This window comes from Neodiprion virginianus, chromosome 7 (genome assembly GCF_021901495.1).
Source record: "Neodiprion virginianus isolate iyNeoVirg1 chromosome 7, iyNeoVirg1.1, whole genome shotgun sequence".
NCBI lineage: Eukaryota > Metazoa > Arthropoda > Insecta > Hymenoptera > Diprionidae > Neodiprion > Neodiprion virginianus.
Window position 1 is genome coordinate 1016383 of NC_060883.1, and position 22862 is coordinate 1039244.

The following is a 22862-nucleotide window of genomic DNA, read 5'->3' on the forward strand; positions in this document are numbered from 1 at the left end:
AAGAAAGATAAGAGGAGAACGGAGCTGCAAGAAGAGGGAAGAAGCGAGCGAGGTATGTTACACAACGTATAATATACCTTGAAATGGTGCAGAGGTACGATATATGAGGAATTGGTGCGTGAAACAGCAACAGCAGCGGCGCAGTGGCAGCGTTAGGGGTATAACTGTCAGCTATATTACGAGATAGTTGGAGGATAAATGATAAAAGGTTGTATCAGAGCGTGGAGGGTGAGGGGAGAGAAGAGCTTGGCAGTAAATTAAATCCTTTCCTCAAACATTACAGCCAAGCGATGATTAACGATAACACGTACCGGTCAACGATCGTTCACTTTTTCTGTGTAAAGTGAAAACTTCTAACCGATTATGTCGGGAACGAGGTTTGGTACGATAGAATTGATATAACACTATTTTATGTACCAACACTTTTATCGCTATGTAATTTTGTTTATTTTTTCAAAAAATACACTCTTTATCAAGAAAAATTAGGTTTTACATGTATACAGTGTTGCGGTACTCACTGGTCAACAAAATTTTTTAACAAGTAAAGTGATTACTGATTTTGAAATACTTTGTATCCTTGTTACAGAATCATATTTTTATTTTGATTCGATGAGGTTTTATTATTCATACTTTGTTAAATTTGCGAAAGAGTTTTGCAGGGCGAGAATCGAGCGGAAGACGATGAGAAAAGCTCGGATCCGAGAGGGAGAGAGAGAAGGGGGGGGGGGGGGGGGGAGGTGGTGGAATAATCCCGCGAGAGAGAAGGGCGCGTAACCTAAGGTCCACAGTTGATTAATAATTATCAGGATAATCCAATTAAGCTTATGCATGGAAAGTGAAGTGGCAGAGCGGTACCGAAACGTTAGCCCGACGCCACCGTAACGACGACCCTCGTCAACGGGGCGCCGAACCCGAAACCCTGCAGGACTATAAGGTAACATCTACCACCACCACCACCATAGCCGTAACCTATCGGCGAATAATGCCGGGTTACAAGGGCGCCCGTGTTTCCCAGGGAACACCCGCGACCTCCTCCACCTACCACCTCTCGAACCCTCGGGAACTCTCGACTTCGGCAACGAACCGAGAAAGCGCCCGTTTTATTACGCCCGCTTTGCAGGACAGGCATTAATTGTTTATTTCCGATTTTCCCAGCTTCCTTTTCATTACTTCGAACCTTAATTCGTTGATTCCGCTTGATTTTTCTTCTCTTCGCGAGGTATCTTCTATTTTCACGCAACTATAATTATACCGTTAAACGGCAGGGTGGCCACTGAATCTCGATCGCGATATTCCCCAACTTCTCCAGATTGTCCAGAGAAAAATCTTATAACTTTCCCTCACCAATTCGTATAAATTGTTTATGGCAAATTGAATGAAATAAAAAAATTGCACGTTTTCCATACGATAATTATTATTTTTATCCGTGTAAAAGTAGAAAGTAGAGTAAACAATTTGGCAAACGATTCCCCGACTGTTCCAGGATTCCCGGATTCCGTAAAATTTCCAAGTTTTCCAGATTTCCCCGACCTTTGGCAACCCCGCAAAGATACCATGCAGCGTAATTTCTTATCGATAATTTCTTGTCGCCGGTAATCACCGTGTGAATCGACGAACTTGACGACGCGATTTCGAAGAGTTGTTGGTCGGTATCGTCTTCTTCTTCAACATCGGTCTCCATTATTCTGGTCAGACTCATCACCGTCCCCTTCAGCTTCGCTGTCGTGACACGATGCGATAAATCCTTCAATTTCCACACTGGCTTCTTCGTCCATCGTCATTTGTACATACCAACTTTACAGCAATTTCTGCATTCGAGAAGGCGATAAAAGATGATCGAGCGTCTCGTCGTAGCGAGGCGTTGCGGAGTGGATCATGACCGTTTCACCGAAGCATCTCTCAGGTGTTTACAAGATATAACGTAACATCATGCGGGATATACACGTAACGCGAAGTGATGTGTAATACAGTAACCACAGTGCTCGTCGTCGTCGTCGTCCTCCTCCTCCTCTCCTCCTCTTCTTCTTCTTTCCCGCAATTTCATCCCTCTAGCCGCGATACAACGTTGCTCAGCCACCCTTAAACGACTCATCGAGCGGCGCACCATTTTCATATACATATTGATGCCATAAACCGCGTAACACAATTTTCTCAAATGACCTGAAAGGGTGAAGGTGGAGCTACGGGGGAAAATGGAAAGGGAGTGACTGACACTCGCGAAGCAACCGACTGCCCTAGCTGTGCAACCATTTCGGTAAGTGAATTTCGAGTTTACGTGACCGTGGGGCAACCCATACACTCAACGAAATCTCATGATACCAAAAGCTCTTCGAGGTTCTTTCATCTCCTCTTCTTCTCCTTCTTTCGAGCGATTGCTCACGTGATTCCGGCATTGTTTTTTTTTTTTAATAATGGAATGATCACTTCTTGTTCTTCTTCTTCCTCTTTTCCTTCACGAGCCACTTGAGGGCATCTTAAATGTCCTTCACTTCGTGACCGATCCAACTCAAATAATAATTACTTCTTCTTCGCAAGTCGAGTATCAACTCCGGCGAACCAGTTCGCCAAGTTCTCAGTAAGAAGACGAGACTCTCCCTCTCTCTCTCCCCCTCTGCCTCTCTCTCGTTTTACCAGCTCCTCGATCTTCCCTTATTCCCATGGCAAGGATGAGGATGAGGCGAGACGAAGTGCGGGGAGGAAGTGGAGCGCGGAAAAGTGCGTTAAACTTAACTCAGGATCACCTTTTCTCTCAACGGCGGTGAAAAAGTCATCCTGATATCTCTTCTCGCATCTTCTTATTTCTTTCCTCCCTCTCTCATCGAGGTTGTAGCAGCGCGCAGAAAAGAGAAGACGAGATGAATTAGAAGCAGATGATCATGTCAAGTTTTCAGAAATCGTCTTTCGCCTCGAAACAACATTTCAACCTGTCTTCTCTCTTTCCCCGTCTTTGCGTTATACCTCAAACCCGTATAAATTATCTGTAAAAACGTTCATTCTTTCGACTCCTGCATCAAAGTAAATCGTGAAATTTCTCTCTCTCTCTCTCCTCCAATATACTCACTTTTATATCGTAGCACGTATAAGAAGAAGAAAACCGACTCGAGACGAAAGGCAGGGCAAAGCAAATGAAAAGGGGGACGAGATTGGGTACGAGATGGAAATGCCATGACGGCTGATAAAATTTTCTCTCCTCCCGCCCCTGCGTCCGTGAAACTGACCCATAAAACCGCACGTTTCGTTCAATCCACCGAATGCAGAGTACGATTCGGTTATACGAGCAGCAGAAAAAAAGGGTAGACGGTGATGAAAATTCTCAATAAAGAAAAAAAATAAAAAATAAAGTCGACTGTTACGATTTATCAGCTGTTTAATTTCTCTTCTGGATTCTTTTTTTCCTTGCCTTTCCTTTCCTTGCTTGTGATACCAACAGCATCACGGCAGTGACAAGCAGCCTCGTCAGGAGTGACGATTTGGAATTAGTTTAGAAACATTCAGCATCTTCCTTTTCTTTTATCTCTCTCTCTCTCTCTCTTTCTCTCGAGGATTTACAATTGAATCCGTGTAACAGCATCTGTAGACTGCTGCGTGGGTTTGGTTGTAGGATGTGAAGGAAGGAAGGAAGGAAGAAACGAACCCCTCGCCTACATATATCATTGCAGAACAGGCTTCTCGGAGATGGCAAACTATTTGGACCACCGTGCAGAACGAACGAACGAAGAAAGAAAGAAAGGAAGGAAGGAAGGAAGGAAGGAAGGAAGGAAGGAAGGAAGGACGCGGAGTTATAAATTTCGGATCCCCGCTCTCGAGTAGGAGCGGTACAGGATTCCCAGGACCTTAAACCTCCGAAGCGTATCACCCGCCGGATATTAACAAATTAGACCTAAGCTAAGCTCAAGATGGATCGAATGATTTGATTCCGCCAGGCTGTTGCAGTTTAATTTCCTCGTTGCATATACGCCGTCGATCGATCGATCGATCGATCATCGGCACCGGTATCGGGGAAATTAAGCGGAATCAACCGTCTCGAATATCGTAAGTAAGTAAATAAACGGACACGTCAAAATTAGTTTTAAGGCAAGTAAATATACACGCGTAGAGTGGTAACTTTCTCGTAAACAAATTGTTCCTTCAATTTTCACAATTGTTTTCCAATCAATTTGCTCCCGGCAATAAAAGTAATAATAATTTACATTAAGGTATTATAACAACAAGGCAGTCGATTTTGCACATGCTTACCCAGCGTGAAGGAACATGTAGAATGCGAACCTCCAGAGCTCGAGACGTTTGTCCGGTCGGTATATGAAGACACTGTCGATCGGAACGGGACCCGAGGGGTTGACCTCGCCCATGGCGACGGTGTAGTAGGTGAAAAACCCGAGCTGAAAAATACACCAAGGTATATTCTCGTTATACTTCTCTTCTTCATCCTCTTCCGCTTGCATTTATTTTTTTCATTTGTTTTTAGTTTTTCTTTTATTTTTCCACCCCACCGCGCTTCATTTCTTTCCTCGTAAAGAAGAGTTGGCTGCTGCTGCTGCTGCTGCAGGTCGAGATAACGAGTGAATATTATGATTTTCTTTCTCTTTCAGCTCCGCGACTTGGGTATTCTAGAAACCCTCGCGCGGCTAAAGGTGCGGGTATATATAATATAAATCAGCGAAAACAATATCAAGCGAGGAAGAAAAGGAGAGGAGAGGAAAGGGAGGGAAGAACCTTTCCATCGCCGTCGTCTTTCCCTGGGCCATCACCCACCGTCCCTTTTCCTTTGCCTTGTTTCACCACTTTATGTTTGTCATTCCGTAATTTAATTAACAAATTCCTCTCATCTTCCCTCCCTATCCTATCGCGACTCTCCTTCGTCTAATTTCCTCCTCTGCATGCCACTCGCTTACGCCTTCCAAACTTAACCCGTCATAATCCTCGATATCGGATACTTGTCACAATATTATTATTACCATCATTATCACATACAACGACGTGTTTATACGGATGGAAATCCGTCAAATATTCATGAAAAACAAAGGAAAATAACAAATAAATAAATAAAATAAAACGTTCGTAATAATTAGGCTCCGGATTAAAGTGTATCCATTAATTTCCTCCCGGAAGTCAGTCCGGGAAGAGTCGGAAATTCGACTTACGTACGCCTGCGCAGCTAAGGACGTGGATGCCGCGCAGAGTGTTACCGAGAAATGAAAAAAGCGGAAGTGGTCAAACAGCCACATCATCCCCTGGGGATTTTACACCCCGCATAAGAATGGGGGAAAGGGTGGCACCGCACCGCATCGGTGGTCGGGTCTGAGGCTCGCTTATTCAATTCAGAACGCGATTCGCTTTTACGCGTGCCGTGCAGAGTTTAATCCGAATTTATGAATACCTACGATGGTGCCGGGGGGTTGGTCGGTTCGTTGGGTACGCGACGGCTTTCTACCTTCTCCTCATTCTCCTCCTCCTCCCCCTCCACGTATACAAAGAAGAGAGTACGTAATATATAGAGCTATATTTTCGCGCCGCCTCGTCCGAGAAAGAAAGAAAGAACGGAGACTGAATAGATAAAGAAATATGCAAAAATGAAGAAAATATATTCCTCTGTTTTCCCTTCCTCGTCTTGCGAAACTTATACCTTTAAACGACAATCGCAAGACAGTAACGACGAAAGGGGGAACGGACGTCCGGTGATGAGGGGATGAAGAACAGAAGGGTTGGAGAAAAAAAAAAATCCAAGATCCGTAAAAAATAAGAGAAAGAGAAACAATATGAAATGAAAAAAAGAAGGAAATAACGAGGAACATATCGCGCCAGCGGACTGATATAGTCGCGGCGAAAGAAGCGGTGCGAACTAAGGTGAGGAGAGGCGAGGAGGGGAGGAGAGGTAAAAGAGAAAAAAAAAAAAAATTATAGGACGGGATAGGAAACCTTATTACAGGGAGGGATGAAAGGCGGTTTTACAACCCCGCAGCTTCGCATCTCGGTGCTCCGAGGAACAAGAAGACGAAGAAGAATAAGAATAAGAAGAAGACGAAGATTACCTAACCCACTCTTCTCCCACCCTTCTTCTCACTCTCTATCTCTTCATAAAAAACAAAAACTGAAAAATGAAAGAAAGAGTGCAAAAAAAAAAAAAAAGAAAAAAAAAAACAAGAAGAAGAATTTAAAAGGGTCGAACGGGGGTTTGTATTACGTATACATGTATACGCAAAGGTGACGGAGACTCATTCTTATGTATAATGCAGCCGAAGTACGCGCGGGCGAAAATTTCATGCACAATCTTTGCAGTAAATTAGACTTGTGATTTTCGCATAAATTCTTTGTAAAAGAAAGAAAAAAAATATGTATTTTCACAGTATTGCGGAATAAAAGTTTGTGCTTGTTTTTTTTTTTAGATGCAATTAATAACAACTGGCAACACTTATCTTGTAACATAATTGATATGCGTGAGCGTTTGTTCACAAAATTGTTTTTTTTGCTTCTCTTTTCCAGCAAGATCCGCAAAACTTGACGTCATTGCGAAACCTGCAATATCGCTTACTGTACTCATACGTATATCGTAGCACGTATAACAGAATACAACTGAACTTGCGCATAGAGACACGATGATATAATAACTCTCAGAAATGGCGGGGAATGAAAATCGATCGCTTGGACCTTCCGCCGCGTGCTTGCTCACCTAATGCTATTTGCTGCAATTGGTGCACTTTCGCATCGATCCGAACAATGATATTATTATAAACTGACGTACGCCGTACGTTATCTACATCGATTAATCCCACGTTACACGCCGCTAGCCTAATCGAAAGGTGAATTTCACGTTAGGTTCAGCCAACGTGTGCGTATATATACGTACAATTTACGCCAATGACACTTTTAATATTAATATAATTATTTCGATAAAACACTACGATAGATGGAATTGAGAATCTGTTGTTGGCTCGAAAAATTAAAAGAAAATAACAGACGACAAGTGAATGGATAAAGACCTTGTTATGCGGTTTTTTTTTTTTTCCCACCTCCTCATTTTTGCCCGCGCAGCGCACGATCATTATTGTATTATATCAATATTCGCAGCGGCACGAGAGCGCGAGGAAGCACTCACCTAAATGAAGAATTCTCGAGGGTCGAACCTCCGCCTATGCACGCAGCAGCTACCGCGATTCTTTTTACATGATCCGGCAGAGTGGGTGCACTATAAAGGTGGGTATATCTGTGTACGATATACGGGTGGGTACCACCATATTCAACCGCGAAAGTAACCGTATGTGTAACGAAACTAGACTGCAGAGAGCGATACGCCTATAGCGGAAAGAGAAAAGTGGGCATATTGTAAAAACGAGGCAGGATCCTCGAGAGAAATGTAGACAGGTATGCGATACGTACGCGTGTAAGAATGGCTGGAAAAATATTACAAAGTATAACGAACGAGCCTGGAAAAGCGAAGGAAAAACAAAGGCCAATATTGCTGATAGAAATCGAAGAATGGAAAAATTGTCGACAAGTTTGTTTTCTTCTCTCGTCTTTTATTCCTAACCTGAACCCGAGATATCCGCATTGGTTGTACACGTTATCCTGTCGTACACACATTTGCTGTCTCCCTCCCTCTCTCTCTTGGGAAAATGAAGAAATGCATTTTGTAAACGATTCGAGTTTAAGAAAAATGGTAAATTCGCACCTTTTCTGACTCCTTGAACGTAATTCTAAAACAGCTCGATAATGATTTTTTTTTTTTTGCTTCGGACGTATCGTCGGCTGAAGCTAACAGTCAGAATTAGCAGCGAAACGTTCTAACGTTCGTTCGAGTAATGCAGCGTGGTCGGAAAATCCACATTTCGTGAAACACCTTGAACCCCCGATACTTTACTAGAATTCTACGAGGATGAAATTAAACTGCATTTCCCTATTTCCAAAAGCTTAAGCCTCAGCTTCGTTGATCCTCGTCGCTTTCGCCAGTTTCTTCCAATGCTGTTGCAGAGTAAAATACCGACTTCCCCTCCCCTCGACTACCTAATTGCCTCGCAAAGACCACGGGACTCGCGTGTCTCGGTGTAGGAAGAACACCCCGAGTCGTCAAATACGCAAGTATATGCCTAGACGTTAGTCGAGTAATATTAGCGTAATGTAAATAGGAAGAAGTAGAAGAAGAAGTAGAAGAAGTAGAGGAAGAAGAAGAAGGAGAAGATGGTTATCCGAGGGCATATTTATTGCCCGAGCAGTAAAGCTAAGGTGGCTCCGGTTAGGCTGCTGGTTCTGCGCTCCCTCGCCGTTGTTTCAACCCCCTGAAACTCGCCGTATTTCTGTTATCTTTCGGATGGCACGCGATGTCGACTAGGCAGGTACCTTTACTCTCCGCGTCCGCCTTCCCTACTTCCTTACTTCCTTAATTCCTTCGCCTCGTCATCGTACTAATACCCCCATAGTGTGCGTATACAGGGTTTAGAAAATTATAATCATTACTCTTGTTAAATGGGATATTTCTCGAACCAGCCATATAGCGCGAGCTAATGTTATTGTATTATACGCATGTGCCCTGGTGTAGGGCAAACAAATTTCACTCGACGATGAGGAATCGATAATTTATGTGTGACGGTGGCGCGAGGTGATCGAGGAATAATAATATAAGGGTTAGGGTGAAATATTCACCATCCTCGTTCGCTCTTCGCTGACTTACATCGCAGGACTCAGGATTAAAATACCTACGGTGAATTACGGAGCTGAGGATAAGATGATGCGGCTCCTGCGTCGACCGATAGTTTGTAACGAAAGGCAACGTGGTAGATCATCGACAAACAAACAAACAAACAAACAAAAAACAAAAAAAACAAACAGACGACGCATCTGAGAGGAAAGAAAAGTGTTTTAGACGCTTCTCTTCGTTGTTTATTTTAAGCATTGCTAAGCGTTTAAGAACCGACGTCATTAGCGTTATCCGATGCTTAAAAAACGATGAAAATAAGCTCCTAAACATTTATCAATGTTTTTTGCAATACCGTTCGTCGTGGAACTCTTCAATTTTTGATTCTTCGCAAAGATTGAGGTATCTCCCAAGTAAAAAGTACGTCGAAATCGACTGCGGTACCCCGTCAAGGTTCGATCGGATTGCACCGACGATGCTTCGTGGATGCTTCCCCGTGTCTTTTAGCGGCGGTCGCGTCGTGAGAAGCTAACCGGAAAAAGAACGAGAGAGTGAAAGGTACGGACAAAGAGAGATACGAGAGCGAGAGCTAGCGGACGTGTATCTATCCCTCTTTCCGAAATCCTAAATTAAGGAAACGGACACGGAAAGGCACGTGTGAGGAGGGCATAAATCGTCTTCCCCCCCCCATCAGATCCTCCCGAGAGACCGTAAGGCAGACGGGTGGGTAGAGTTGCCGGACAGCCGCGGGACCGAGCGAGGGAGAAAAAACGGCACGCGCCTGCGTTCCGCTCAAATTAGTCTTAAAAGTAGCGACGCTGGTATAGGTGGGTGGGTAGGGAAGGTTATACATACATACATACGTATATATATATATGTACATCCGATGCTGGTGTTGCCGCAGCGACGCTTTTCCATCTTCTTTTCCTTGTTCCCATTCCGAATGCATGCGGCGTGCGTGCAGCGGCAAACTAGTATTTTCGTTTTTCCTCATATTTTTTCTTCCCCCCTTCAATTTTTTTTTCTTTTTCTTTCCTTCCATATCCACCCCAAGATGCAGAGGCCAGGGCACGAGCCGGAGGGGGTGAGAAATGAGGAGGGTGGGCAGAGACATACGGAAAACGAGAACCGAACGCCTTTGCACGAGGCTTAGGTACGCCAAAGTGTAACAAAAAAAAAAAAAAAAAAAAAAAAACGGTCTGTGCAGGGGTGCTAGTTCTTTTTTTTTTTTTTTTGGAGTACTGTTTCGTTCCTCGAGATTAGCCTGAAATATGAGGACGCGGCCATTTGTCGCTTATAAGGGTTGTTTATAAGGGGTGTGGGATTCCGGATCGGCGTGGAAAAAGAGGAAAATAACGAAACAAATGTAAATTTGATTCTCAGTCTAGATACACGTGTGTGTGTGTGTGTGTGTGTATAAATATATATGTGTATATAAGGTACCACGAAAAAAATAAGAAGAAGAAGAAGAAGAAGAAGAAGAAGAAGAAAAAGTATAGCACGTTTTCCGTGTGAAGCGAAAACGACCTTTACGCACCCGCCCTCTGATATACCTACCTACCCTTTACTTTACACGATTCAACCCCTCCACGCGGGCTGTGCCGTTGCTTCTCTCGCGGCCTAATCTCTCGGAAGGGAAGGCGAAAAAAAAAACGAAGGACAAAAAGAAAAACAGGCAACAGAAACACACGAAAAAGGTTTTAGCGATAAATTTGCAAATTTACACGTTTCGCTGAACGGGAAATTAGGGTTTGTTCTTCCGTATCGCGTATCCTCTCTTTTTATATCGTGTGCGTGCTCGCTCTTCGTCCTTCTCCCTTCTCACTTTACCACCTTGTGTCGTGGTATATCTGAGACAAAGGGCTTACCCGAAAAAAGAGAGGGAGAGAGCGAGGGTGGGATAAACCAATAACGTTCACATGGCAGTCGTTATCTTTTTTAATTCAGGATTTGACTGTAATGGTCACGATGAAGGATTCGTCTTATCTAATCGTATGTATAAAAAAATTAAATAACGTTCACCGATCATTCATTGAAATCGAACCGATACATTTTTTTTTTTTTTTAACGAACATAAACGCAACCGTTGCCTGCAAGTTAGACACGAAGAATTTCACCCCCGGCAGAATTGACAATGCGCGAGCAAAAATGAAACACGTCACGCATCATTTTTTCGTCAACGTTTGGTCATCATCGGAAGGATATATAAATTTATCTACACTGCGGAGAACAAAAGAAAAGAAGAACGAGAGGAGTCTGAAATTTGACGAAAAAATGACGGGTGACGTACTCGATTGACCTACAGTTCCAACATCCGTTGCTCCGCTGTATCAGCGAGGTCAAGAAGACTTCGATATCCTTGAAAAAAAAATAAAAAAATAAAAAATAAAATGTGCGATACGTTGCGGTAGGTATACAGCGAAGCAGGGAGTGTCCGGCACATTCACCGCGACACGTCGGAGACGACGGGTCGTTATGACAAGGATATGGGAGGGTTGTCTGCATTATTCGAGTGGACTGCACGTGGGAGGTGGAGGGAGGGGATGGAAGAGAGATGGAGCGGCGTGCATACATGCACGGATGCCTGAAGCATGTAGCAGAGAGTTAACGAGAATTCATGGAATAGCAAGAGCGTCGTTTGTCGCGCGTATAGAGTCTGGATATGCGGTGTTGGTACACGGTAAACGGTATCCTTCAGCGCAGCAGCAGCAGCGCGAGGATAGAGGAGACAGGAAGCTCCTTCCTTCTGGCTAGTGCCACTGCACAAGTCCAGAAACGTGGATTATTTTCTCCCTCAGTCTGTCTGTCTGTCTGGTAGTCTGGTAGTCTGGTCGACTCCCCTGACCCCGTAGTTCTAGCGCGTGTACGTCTCACCCTCTTCATCCCCTGAGCTTTTACGTGAGTGTGTGCGCGCGTTTCCCCCAAAACCAGGAAATACCGCGCACACGGGTATTCCGGAGGTGTAGCGTCAGCGGCATGCCAGGAACCAGTTCCGCTAAGCCGAGGAGACTAGGCGAACTAGGGTTCTAAGACTTTCGGGTTTCTTCCCACCTCCGCCTCCTCGTCCCCTCGTCGAAGGGCGCCGCGATGCCGCGAAGCAAACTGCTCTCTAGACCACGAGATGAAGGGGGAAAGAGAGAAGGGGAGGATACAACTTTCGGTATCTCTCATAGGTCACGGTGGGTGGATAGCTACTACACGTGCGCGCGTAGTTCTTTCTTTTCTTTTCTTTTCTTGTTTTGCTTTCCACTTCAGCTTCCTCATCCTGATCCTGATCCTGATCCTGATCCAGATCCTCCTCCTCCACCTCCCCTGTTTCTCTCTTTCTATCCGTGTTTATTCACACGTAGAAGAACGCGAGGTTAACTAGAGCGAGAAGTATATCTTTCGCAACCCAAGCGCACACCCTCCGACGTCCACCGTATCGTACGTACGATATCCTCCGGTAGGTACCAGCGATATTTATCTAGGCATATATCTCCGATCGGTAAAGAAAAATCACGAAACGATTCGAACCACCGCAGCGATCGGGGGTGGGTTTTATCAGCCCCGTGAATCGTCGTCCTGCCTTACAGGCAATGCTCGAAACTTCCTCTATGTACCCAAATGAAGCTCAACTCGTGGAAACGGAGTGACAAACTTTGCGCGTGGTCAGCGTGAAGCGGTCGGTTGTAAATTGCAGTGGCCGGCTGCAGTTTCGTTCATTCGTTCGTGCTGAAACGCTGCCGGTGCTGTTGCAGCAGTAGCATTTCCAGTCAGATGAGTTTTGACGCTGGGTCGATTGGGTGACCGACCAACCAGGTTGCGTACGCCGATCTTTGGCCGGCAGCCGGCCGACTCCCAAGCATATGGGACATATGGGGTACAGGTTTGTAAAGATCCACGGGTCTCGCAATCTTGTAATCCACGGTGTCCGGTAAAGGATCCGTAAAAAAATTCAATCACATTTTCAAGTTATTCAAGGACGATGAAAATGGAACATTTCAAGGATCACCGGACACCGCGTAACCTCGAACCGAGTCGACGACCGATGGATGGATCGAGGGAATCGAAAGTGAACGGTACAACAATAATTGGTGCGACTTCGCGGTGCGGGATGTGAAATAAAAGAAGCTCGTTTTCCGGTATCCGGTATCGCCTTCTTGTCGCCACGGACGGAAAGCGGAAGAAGAAAATGGAACGAGGACCCTCAAGGAGGGACCACTTTGCTTTGTTGCCACTCGGACTTGACGCCTCCTCCTCCTCCTCCTCCTCCTCCTACGGATAGACGAGCACGGGGCACGTGCGTCGGCTCTCTCTCTCTCTCTCTCTCACCCCCTCTCTTTCTCTCGCACGCACGTAGTAATTCTCTTCTGTTCTGGTCTGGTCTCCGACTCCTCTCAATTATACGCGGTAGAACCGAGTTAATTTCGGCACTTCCCAAGTTTCCTCAGCTTTTTCTTCCTCTTCTTCCCTCTTGTTTTACTTATTTATTTTTCACGAGGCTCGGTGGTGTAGGTATTACAGAACCCAGAGCGTGCGCACGGTTCACCGTCGTCGTTTCCGGCGATGATCCCCAACTCGGTAAGAATTTTTAACCGTTATTAGCTTTCGGAACCATCGCGTACGTGCAGTGCTCGAGTCAACCTGCGACGACGAGTGCACAACCCGAGTGCAGAATGGAGACTCGCTCGTGTAAATACAATGATTACACTGCATCGAATGTTTGTTCAACTGCAGCGTGGTGTGTATGTATGCGCGCGCGCACACACACATATATATACACGTACGTAAGCCATTGCACGGCGCTGGATCGGAGGAAGTCACCGGCCTGCTCCACCTCGCGTAGACTAGATATTGGTTCGTCATATCGAGCACCTTCTTGCGCCTACCGCGCGTAGTGAGCGGTCATGCAGGTAGGTGAACCCTGAAAAGCCTGGCGCCTGGGAAACTGGTAAACACGCAGGTATATACGCACGCGTTTTACTCGATATCGCATCACGTGCAACCGCACTTGTGGCGTGAACAGAAGGCGCTTCTTCTTTATCTTCTTGTTCATTTTCTTCATCGTAGCCAACATCCCGCGGTATTATACTGTTTATAGATAGGCGAAGTGAGGCGAGTTGGGTAGAAATTGAATAGCCGAGGAGGTTCGACGATTTTTTTTCACCACTCGTCCAGGGCCTCCGCCTCATTCTCGTTTTTCTCCATTTTCATCGCTTCTCTGTGTGAGGAAAAATACGCGCAGTCAGGGAGGCTGGAATCCTGTAGTAGGATCATTCCTCCAAATTGCGGACGACCAAGAAGAAGAAGAAGAAGAAGAAGAAGAAGCAGCAGCAGCAGCAACAAACACCAGCTCGGCGGTATATAAAGTAGATAATTTGACTAAGTGACTGGTGACAGCTGTCAGCAGTAAATAAGTAAGTAAGTAAGTAAGTAAGAAAGAAAGTAAGGCGAGCTCGGACCGAAGGAGATAAAGAATGACTTGTATAATTCTCTGATCGAAGGGACATTTTTCCCCGTTTCGAGATGGGTCGGCGAAATTTGCCTTGCGGAATCAGCGTCTGGTTCGGATGCTAATAAAACTGTCACGGGGTTGCAGGTCACGAGGGTGAGGAAAGGCGAAGACGAAGGCGGAGGATGTCCTTCTCCCTTCGTCTCCTTCTCCGCGACCATCCCTCTCGATTGCGGCACCACCAACAGCAGCTGGGAGTCATTTTCCACCAAACGAAATTGCGGTCGCCGCCGACCAAGCAGCCACCTACTACCCCGGTTCCGGTCCTAATGACCAGTCTTATCTCTCTCCTCTCCTCTCCTCTCCTCCACCAACCGCAAGTTATCGGCGAAACGCCGTCACCCCCTCCCTCTACCTCGCGGTGCGCATAAAACCCGATCACTATAAACAGTCCAACGTGATGTCTCGTGGTCTCTCGTGTCCCCGAGATATCCTGATTGTGAGAAAGCCCGAAGGAAGACAGGAGGGTTTCTTGACCGTTATACTACGACCGAGGAGAAAGACGAGAACAAACTCTTTTTCCTTCTACATTAAACATGGTGTCCGGTAAAAAGTCCGTAACAAATTCAACGACATTTCCAGGTTATTCAAGGACATTCGGGAAAAATATACAATGCGTTAATGGCAGAGGGCATTGTACGTAATCGCGACGCGTGAGATTCACGTTATTTCTACTACAACCTGTTAGTGGGTAAAAAGGAAAAACCAGCTCCGAGGTGGGAATCCACTTTTTCTAAAAACAGTTACTCGGCGAGGACAAATAAATATATCGTTCGCGGTACGTCTTAAAAATAGAATATTTTCGGAACTTTTTAAGGAAAAGCAAATTTCGACGATTGTCACGTAAAATAATACCGCAGATCAATATCGTCGCGTTCTAAACTCCAACCACGACTTACGCGTACTTAGCAATCCATTCCGCATCATTCGATCGATTTATATTCACGTACAGTTGACGATCTCTTCGCGATAAAAGTGTCGTCGAGCAACTAATTGGTCTTAAAGGTACGCTAATTGATCAATAATTGATCAGCAATAATTGTCGAGGGTTGAGCAAATCCCGCGTGAATACATTCGGAAGCATTTTGAATCGAGAATGGCAAACAACACCGACGCACGAATACATCGTCGATCGCTACTCGGTTTCCCGTTTACGTTTGCACTTTCGAAGGGTGGTTGTCGGCTCTGCAGCGTGCATATCCACGAAGGTGTCGACCGGTGTCCGTAGAGTATACCACAGAGCCGGTGTTGTTGTTGTACCTCCGCACACGGAGTGACGGACACGTTGCGCGTTTTTATAGCCGTATCGTGTCGCTCGTTGACTCCTACTCTCCGTATGTGTCACGTCGCGACGATTTATATAATTCAACGAATAAATAAAAGGCGTTAATAATGTGATGATATACAGTTACAAACAGCTGCAAAGCGACCCATTTTTCTCTGTACACGAAACTCCATGACTGACAATGAGAGTAAAATTTCACTGGAATCTGAAACTATTCATATTTCATTATCCTGTTAAGAATTGAAGGGCAATGCGTTTTTTTAATTAAAAGTAGCAGAGTGGGTAACGAGTATAGGTGAGAAATCGCCGTTGATAGCGACGGACAACGACCGCACATTATCCGGGGATTTCGAACGGAGAACGAATCAGACGAAGGGATGCAGGTAGCGCGCATGAGGTACGACGTTCGAATTAAGTTGGCAGAAGAAACAAAAATAGAAGAGACCGACCGACTGTCCGGAGTCCGGAAACGAGTGCATGCTCGTCTATGGATCGAGAGCGGACGAGGAAAATTTTTCCTATCGTGCCTCGAATACCGTATTACGCAGAGACGACGAGGACGATTCGAGAAGCCATCGTCGTCGTCTCCGTCGTCTTCGATCTACGTATACGTGTACGTGCAGTATAGATAAATCGACGCCACATACGTGCGGTATAACCTTATAACCGAAATTGTCGTAACCGTGGGCACGTTTCCTTCGACGTCTCACTCTGGCGCCCGACATGTTCCGACGATAGGATCGAGCGATGCGGCAGGAAGGCTATCTCGTATGCCACGGGTATTCGGAGAGCGTTCGCTAGCGCTTCGGGATTTCTAAATGCACAAATTCGCGAGTACGACGACGCGTGGTACGTAAGGAACAGGGTGTACTCCTCGTCAAGTGTCCGCGAACGCGAATGTACGTTTTTAAATCTGGCGCCATTTATCTGTGGCTAAAAGTTGACAATCGATTGACCGACGGGTACACCTTGCGAGTCGCACGGACACGTTGCGGAAATTGGCGAGCTCATCCGAACCAAGCCGATCGTTTGTTTGATTATTTAACGACAAATCGATAACGGAAAAAGATTAATTTTGAGGTTAGAGTGTGATTCAAACGCGAGGAAGGACTTTTTTTTTTTTTAATAAAAGTTCATCGTCAGACTAACGTTTTTGGTCGTATTTCGTATTATTTTCGCACGATTTTCGCGAATGCGAATATTCGTTACACATCGGCAGGGTGACTCTACCCAGCTCTTCTATGGGTTTAACGTTCCGGCCTAACCCTGGAGAAATAACGTTACATATTCCATCGACTAATCTTTCCCCCGTAAAAAGTAAAAAGCGAGTATTCCATGCACCACCACCGTCGAGGGTCTCTGAATCAAAGTCACCGGAATACAAACAACCGTAGGTGTTGACGGCATAAAGGTACAGGGTACATAGGTATACACGTACAAGGGTAGGCGAGGTGCCGGTGAACACCTGGCGGTAAACGCTTCTGAATTTGTTAAAATTTAAACGACGTTAAAGCTCGCTACGGCGCAACGAACATTCCGTGCAGAGAGTACGAGGAATGAAGATACCCTCACGATTTTGTATACATATACACGCGCATAGAGGAGATACTGCGAAAATGTCGAGAGAAAATACAAGCCAAGTTCTTCCGAGGTATACCATCCAGTTATAATAGCAGCACACCCTGAGATTCTCCGTGCGGCGTTAATACCGTACACGTAGGTACAACTGAAACACTGAAAGACCGAAAGACCGAAACAGGGAAAGCAACGCTCTCTGTGCCGATGCACACACGCGTGTGTTTCTTTCCGCGATAATACAGGTATGCATGCATTGCGTGGCAGCAGTGAGAAGCAGAGCGCAGCGCAGCAAGTTTCAACCGCATGCAGTTGCAACTCTTCCAGCATCCTCCACCGTCTGCATCAGCATACAGACGATATTATCGTTCGATGTACAGATATACAAGATGTTACACATTACGTCCAACACGGGTACGTATAACGTATACGTGTAGGTAACACGCATTAATTTTAACAAAGTTTTCCAACTGTGGCAGGGCACACGTAGGTAGGTATAACGATAATAACGTATAACTAAATAAACGCTTTACCTTGCTAGATATAGTTAAAAGCCGCGGTAACCTAAATCACGGGGAGGAGGAGAGGAAAACATTCCGAGTTGGTGGAGGAGAACATATACATGTATATATATATATATATATATACAGAGAGAGAGGGCGTATAATAATATTACCACTCGCCCCGGAGTTATAATAACGAGAGCGAGAGGAAGGGAGAGAGAGGAGGAGGTGAGAGGGATGAACGATATTTTACACGGTGAAAAGCTAAAAGGCCAGGGAGGAGAGCGTCAGGCAAGCAAGCAAACACCGTGGTAGGAGTGTTTATAACGATAGGTAGGTACGCCGAGCATATGATACTGTCGATTTTTGACTCGGAGGCTTGATGAGGCAAAAAGAAAAAAAAAAAAAAAAATAAGACGAGACGAAACGTCAAAATTTCAACGCTCGATTAATTATCACAAGCTTACATTACGTGTCTCTACATTAATGTCTGCGGATTATAACGATCGGACTGTTAACACCTTATTGCATGAATTACGAGGGATGTCAAATAAAAATTTTCATGAACATCTACGCATTTTTTCCCATCTTTCAATTTTTTCCCGCCTTGGTAACTTCTTTATCGCTCAACGGACCCATATTTGATTTCCGTAAGATCCAAAACTTTTATAACACGTAAATACGAATGAAGGATAAACTCACCTCGACTAGGGTGATGAGGATGATGAAAAGGGGCGGTGGACAGCACGTGTAATGGTCAGCGTAGTATTTCCGATCCCTTTCCTCGGTGAGAAATTCGTCGCCGATCATGCGTACCATCCTGAAATACATTAATAAGGAAGAAATAAGAACCGTGAATTAAAATTTGATTAAAGGAATCGTGTATAAATTTACTCTCCGTCCTTGCGTTAAGTTACGTAGGTACTCGATACAAGTCACGTGATGTCCAACCTAACCTAAGCGTACATCCTTACACTCACACTTTCACACCCACATATATGTGAGAGTTTTTAGTCCTGCAGCAGCGCAAACGGTATTATTCTTCCTTGGCACGATGCCCCGTTTTCGAATGATGCGATCAGAGGATAGAACAAGAAGAAGGAGAAGAAGAAGGAAAAGAAGTCGGATCGAGAATGTACGTGTACGTATACGTGCATACATGTGTGCATGTGTGTGTGGGGGGGTATAGATAGACGGGCAACCATCCATATATGTATGTACGTCTAGAACTGGGGGGTCGATAAAACAATCGTGCTGCGGTTATAGAAGCCGGACCGAATAACTGCGGAGAGAAAATAATAGAGTGAAGGAAGTGAGGGGACATAAGATGGATTTTTGCGGCCGGGTTCGATCCGGCCTCCGCAGGTCTCTATGTTCTTTCTATACGGCACCAGCAAGCAAGAGAGCTTTCGAGACGAGACGAGACGAGACGAGGTCCGTCCTGGCTTCGGGTTGACTGATCGTCCCGATCCTGCACGTCAACATCCACCCGGATATCTCAAGCTAATCTTTACTTCGCACTGATCCACGCGTTGTGCAAGAACGCTCGGATCGGCATCCGAGGACGAGGAAATCCAAATGTCTGAATAGTTCGACGAGCCCTTTGACTTGGACTTTGAACCTGTATCTCGATTGAAATGACTGTACCGGGTCGGCAAAAACAATTTTTTTCTTCATTTCTTTCGTGTTTCTATTGAGATGAAAATGATAAATTTTGATTCTATGCATCGAGTAATAACTAAAACCAATTTGTTTGATGCTCGTCTCTCAAGTTTTTTGATTGATAGCTAGGTGATGTGGGTGACTATTCGGAAGGAAAGGGAAAACGTTTTCATCAAGATGCGATGGACTTTATCGTTATTAATGTTATCAGGGGCGGCATAACGAGAGCATGATGGGAGATTGTGTTTTTTGGGTCAATAGAAGAAGTACAAAAAACATTTGCAGCTTATTGCTAATTATTATTTTTACATAATGGTGATTTAAATGGAAAACTGAAGTTGGTTTAACCGTCAACTTAGAATAAATGTTTGTGAAAATGGTGGTTTCTAGAAAAAAACATACTTTAATCTAATAAAACTATTTTTTCATTCGCTAGTTATGTGGATGAAATCAAAATTCGACATCATTTGACATCCAGACTGGAAATTCTTGGTGACCGGTGTTATCCGTGAACGACGAAGACGACGATGTCCATCAGAGATATTGGACAGATACTGCATAAGCAGAGTTTCGGGTAGCGTGGTACTGAGATTATTTTGAGAGAACAACGCCAGTTCATCATCATCATCGTCATCGTCGTCGTCGTCACTCGACTCCATTTGTTTGTACCTACGTACGACTACGTTTGCAATGATAACAAAGTGGAATAGCGGAGAAGAGAACAAATTCTATGCACCGCTCTGCTTCCTGCGATGTCGCGTCTCTCACGTCGCGAAGTGAGACCTGATGCAGAGGCTGCATAGACTAGAACCTGGCGCTTCGTCGACGACGAGACGTTGTCGTTGAGACTTGCAACGGAAATAACATCGCGGGTAAAAGGCAGACAGAGAAGTAGGTCTCTATTTTCTCTCATTTTTCTTTCTCACCGTCGCAACATCCTCCTCCAGGGCCGCCGACGTCGTTTCTACGTGTGTGTATACAGACACGCACGCGCACGCATTATCTTTTACTTTCTTTATTATTACATTTCATTTTTTTTTTTTATGTTTTCACACTTTTCATCTCTCTTTGGGGAGGGGGAAAAAAAAAAAAAAGAAAAAACCGTAGTAGTTGTGTACAGTTTGTTTTTATGCTTTTCACGTTTTTCTTCCCCTCCTCACTCTTTTTTCCCCAACGAGTCTAAATCCACACTTCTCAGTAATATTAAATTATACACACACAAGCGCGTAAACGCATCGTCTCGACTAGTCGAGGGGTTCGACCCTGATGCATATAATATTCGTGTTTATAAAATTCCGGAGCAAATAAAGAAAGAAATATAAATTCTCTGCCGTACACGTATTATGCAGCTTATATACTCGACTTAATATTGTTCATTTCTTTTCACACACGTATAGGACATGTGGCCGTTGGCCAACGACGAACCCCTGCAGCGAGATGACTGAGCACACTGCCACACATAATACGTATGCTTATGCGTAAGAGAATTTTTGACGAGCGTATAAACGAAGAGAAGGAAAAAATAAAAAAAAAAAATGGACACTCGAATAAAGAAACGACGAACGAATAAATACCACCAAGATTCCGGCCCCCCGACGGAGGACTTTGCACAATACGTCGTCTTACGTTTAAGTAGCGTAATAAAGGGTGGTATAGGGGTTCAGCCCTTAATGAACGATAATGCTTCCCCTCCCCCTTGGCGAGAGAAGAAAAGGGAGAAAAACAAAAACAAAAAAACAACAATGCCCGAATCATTCTGAATTGCGCGTACAAGTTTATGTACAAGGAATAATACCAGAAGTGTGTTTTACTCCGCATTCTCACAGTGCGTTAAATTGTAGACAAAAGAATCACGCACATATATGTATAATTATTATATATGAACTGCTTTTATACCAGCTGTATAAGTCTCATGATTTTCTTTTCTTTAATTTTTGAATCGGGGCTTGTTTTTTTTTCTAATTGTTTTCGTTGACTTTTGTCCGGTTTCTTTCAAGTGAGAAACTTTAGAACAGCAAAAAATTATGAAATACTTCTTTTTCTTCTACATGCAATAAGAATTCCGGGTATAAGTATTTTAATGACACATGTTTTATGAATTCTTTTTACAGACCCGCAGTCTTGGAAAATGTATACATATTATACGCGTAAGAATTTTTTATGCAGGAAATAGATGAAAAAATGAAAAAAAAAAAAAAAATTTTACGGGTTAGACATAATCGTTACGTACAAGGTAATATCGTATCGTTCAAAGAAAATCAAACATTATTGTGTAATAACGAATGTGAGAACGCAGGGAAGAGGATAAATTGAACGAATTACGACACCGCGATGGTGAATAAGCGAGTGAAAAATTCAAGAGAAACGATACGTATATTATGTAAAATTAGGAAAACGAGCGTCGGGTGTATAATGGGAGCTAATGATATTACATATGTATGTATGTAGGTGGGTACGAAAGTATGACCCGAGAATGACGCGAAGACGCGACTTTGATATGGAAATTGTTGGCGTCGGATGAAGCAAAAGAAGATGAAAAAAGACGCAGAAGAAAAATAAGACGAATTCAATTTAACCCTGCAGACACGAATGTATAATCTATGTCAATAAAACCCATATTCAACATTGCACGACGTATAGTATTTCAAGTTTTTTTTTCTGTTTGTTTTCGAACTTTATTTCACGAGGTAGTTTGTCCATCTAGTTTTCTATGTCGGAACAAGAAAGAAATAAAAAATCGAGAATCATTTCTTCGCTACCCGAAAAAAACACCGATTGTGTGAAGTTACCGAGATTTTACCGTAAAATCTGTGAGCGAATTAGCGAAAAGCCGTCGACTTGGCATTCATTATACTCCGTGAGAGAACAAACGATACTTTTACACGTTTACGAGGCTGATGTTAGCAGTAAAGTTACCGTAACAAACGTTGAACGAAAAATTGCTATTTTGCACCGTTAGAATGACTGGAAATGTAGTAGAATTTACAAAATCTCTTTTTTTTTTCTTCGTGCTTTGTAAACATCAAGCTTCAGGGAATGCTAAAATTGCAAAATAACGAGTTTTTCTAAAAATGCATTATTACAATAACGTTACAAACTTCACCCCGATACACTTTGTCCATTATGTAGACGCGAGAACAATGTAAGAATGGAATTACAAGGACTGAGATAGTCGGAGGAGGGAAGAAAAGAAACGATCGTATTGAAGTTAGTCACGTTATCGTAACGATTCATGCCGATGAGTAAAACCGTCATTTCGCGATTTTGGAATTGTCTGAAATTCTCGGTAAACGGTTAATAAAACAAAATGCAATCATATTTTGGAACCTTAGTTCTAAAATTTTTAAAATCATTGTGAAATTATAAAATAGTCATGTTTTCCTCCAATTTTACGTTACGATAACGTTACGAACTTCGTGATAAGAAACGCGGATCGTCGAAAAAAGCGAAGCGAGACGAAGAAAGAGAGGGTGGCCACTGAATCTCCATCACGAAATTCCCTGACTATTCTTGGTTTTCCAGAGAAAAGTCATAAAAATTTCCCTGACCGATTCGTATAAATTGTTTCTAGCAAATTGAATAAAAATTGCATATTTTCCACCGAATGATTATTATTATTTTCCGTGTGAAAGTACGAACAGTCGCTCGGGTCGGACTGTCCCATCCAGCCGATGCGAACGATCGTTCGTAAGGTAATATTTCGGAATATTCAAAGTT

The 22862-nt window shown here is 43.9% G+C and overlaps 1 protein-coding gene across 1 annotated transcript in view; it reads right to left on the minus strand.

Annotated features, from left to right (window-relative positions):
• The window catches only part of LOC124308409 (protein rhomboid), a 153355-nt gene that overhangs the window by 11802 nt on the left and 118691 nt on the right, over positions 1-22862 (minus strand). The window contains exons 6-7 of the mRNA XM_046771112.1: positions 18186-18303; positions 4237-4379 (exon numbers count right to left, since the gene is read on the minus strand). Coding sequence (XP_046627068.1) covers positions 4237-4379; positions 18186-18303 — 261 coding nt within the window. The remainder of the gene's footprint in view (positions 1-4236; positions 4380-18185; positions 18304-22862) is intronic.